Below are 1,503 nucleotides of genomic sequence, written 5' to 3'. Positions count from 1 at the left end.
CCAGATTTGGATATAGATGCTACATAGACCGATATCTCGATTTAAAGTCTTGCCCCCTTAAAGGCGCATCTATAATCCGATTTCACTGAAATTTGACACAGTGGTTTATGTTAGGCTTTTCGACATACGTGTCGTAGATGGTTCAGATCGGTTTATTTTAAGATATAGCTACATTAAAGGCCAATATTTTGTTAAACACAATTGAACAATGACTTGTACTTATTTCGATATAGCTGCTATGGGGCATAAGGTATGCATTTTCACCGGATTTTGACGAAAGGTGGTTTACATACATACCCGAGGGAGTGGGTATCCCAAGTTCGACCCGGCCGATCTTTACGCTTTTTTACTTGTTTTTGTTGTAGTTAATAACGAAAGCAAATGTTCAAAACTGATATTTGTCTTTATGCACTTTAACAGAAAAATGTGTCATCCGATAGTTTAGATTTGATCAAAACACTTGATCAAATAATAAAAGTATGACAATGCATTGGCATTTCATGTTCTACGTATATATTGATAAACTAGACTTTAGTTTGTTCGATGGATGCACTGGCACTATAAATTGCGCTTGCATTGCAAAATATTTTCCCATTAGTTGAACATAGCTCATCAAACTTTAAAGCCAGAACTCCTAAAGCTTAGTTTTCCAAAATGTTTTCTGCTAAAACATTCCTTTTTCTGACATTTGTATTGACAATTATAGTTGCCATTAACTCCACTTGCCCTGAGTCCTGTGATGATCCCGAGGATCCAGTTTGCATCACTATGATTGATGGCACCAAAAAACAATTCAAAAACGCTTGTGAATTTGTGGTCGAAACTTGCACAAAGAACATTTTTGGTAAGTTGAGAACACTTAAGATGTTGGTAAAAAAAATCTAAAACTGTTATTATTTTTAACAGAAGTCCTCGATGCCGAAGAAGGACCTTGTCCTGAAATCTAAACCAAGTATTATAGACAAATTGCAGTGGAATAAAGGGCAATTTTCAATGTCTCATTATGTAAGATGCAGCTAATAAACGTGTCATAATAGAAACAAAAAACTGTGCACTAAGTCTAAGCTAAAATTTTCTTCTCAAGTAAAAGCGTGCTAAGTTTGGCCGGGTCGAATCTTGGAAACCCACCACCATGGATTCTGCTAAAAATGTATAAAAAAATAAATTCAGTTGAAGGGCATAATTTTATTTTACCTACTAAAATTTTGTCAATTTAAAGCTTCTAGGAACCGAACAAGGAGGATCGAGAGACTGGTTTACATGGGACCTATATGAGGTTATAGACCGATTTGGACCGTATTTGTCACAGATGTTGGCGGTCCTAACAGAACACCGCATGCAAAATTTCAAATTGGAGAAAAACTGTGGCTTGCAAGGACTCAAGAATCTGACATGGTCAAATACTTAGGAGTGATCTTGGGTAGGAAAGTGAACTGGAAGTGTCACATTCAGGAGGGTACCGAGAAGTCTCTCATATGTTGGGCACTATGTAAACGGGCCGTA

The 1,503-nt window shown here is 36.7% G+C and overlaps 1 protein-coding gene across 1 annotated transcript; it reads left to right on the top strand.

Annotated features, from left to right (window-relative positions):
* The first annotated feature begins 584 nt into the window (after window positions 1-584).
* LOC106089851 (uncharacterized) lies at window positions 585-1,183 on the top strand. Its single transcript, XM_013255848.2, has 2 exons — window positions 585-844; window positions 907-1,183. Exons 1-2 carry the CDS (start codon window positions 655-657, stop codon window positions 945-947), a joined length of 231 nt encoding a protein of 76 aa, XP_013111302.1. The 5' UTR covers window positions 585-654; the 3' UTR covers window positions 948-1,183.
* Window positions 1,184-1,503: the final 320 nt, after the last annotated feature.

Source organism: Stomoxys calcitrans, chromosome 2 (assembly GCF_963082655.1).
Source record: "Stomoxys calcitrans chromosome 2, idStoCalc2.1, whole genome shotgun sequence".
In the NCBI taxonomy this organism is placed as follows: domain Eukaryota; kingdom Metazoa; phylum Arthropoda; class Insecta; order Diptera; family Muscidae; genus Stomoxys; species Stomoxys calcitrans.
Note: the sequence above shows the minus strand (reverse complement) of the source record. Positions and strands in the feature narration are given on the sequence as shown.

Bases quoted from the DNA above. Each gene is read 5' to 3' on its own strand.
- LOC106089851 (XM_013255848.2), top strand. From the start codon at position 655: ATGTTTTCTGCTAAAACATTCCTTTTTCTGACATTTGTATTGACAATT. The intron at 845-906 runs GTAAGTTGAGAA...TATTTTTAACAG, and splicing joins TTGCACAAAGAACATTTTTG to AAGTCCTCGATGCCGAAGAA.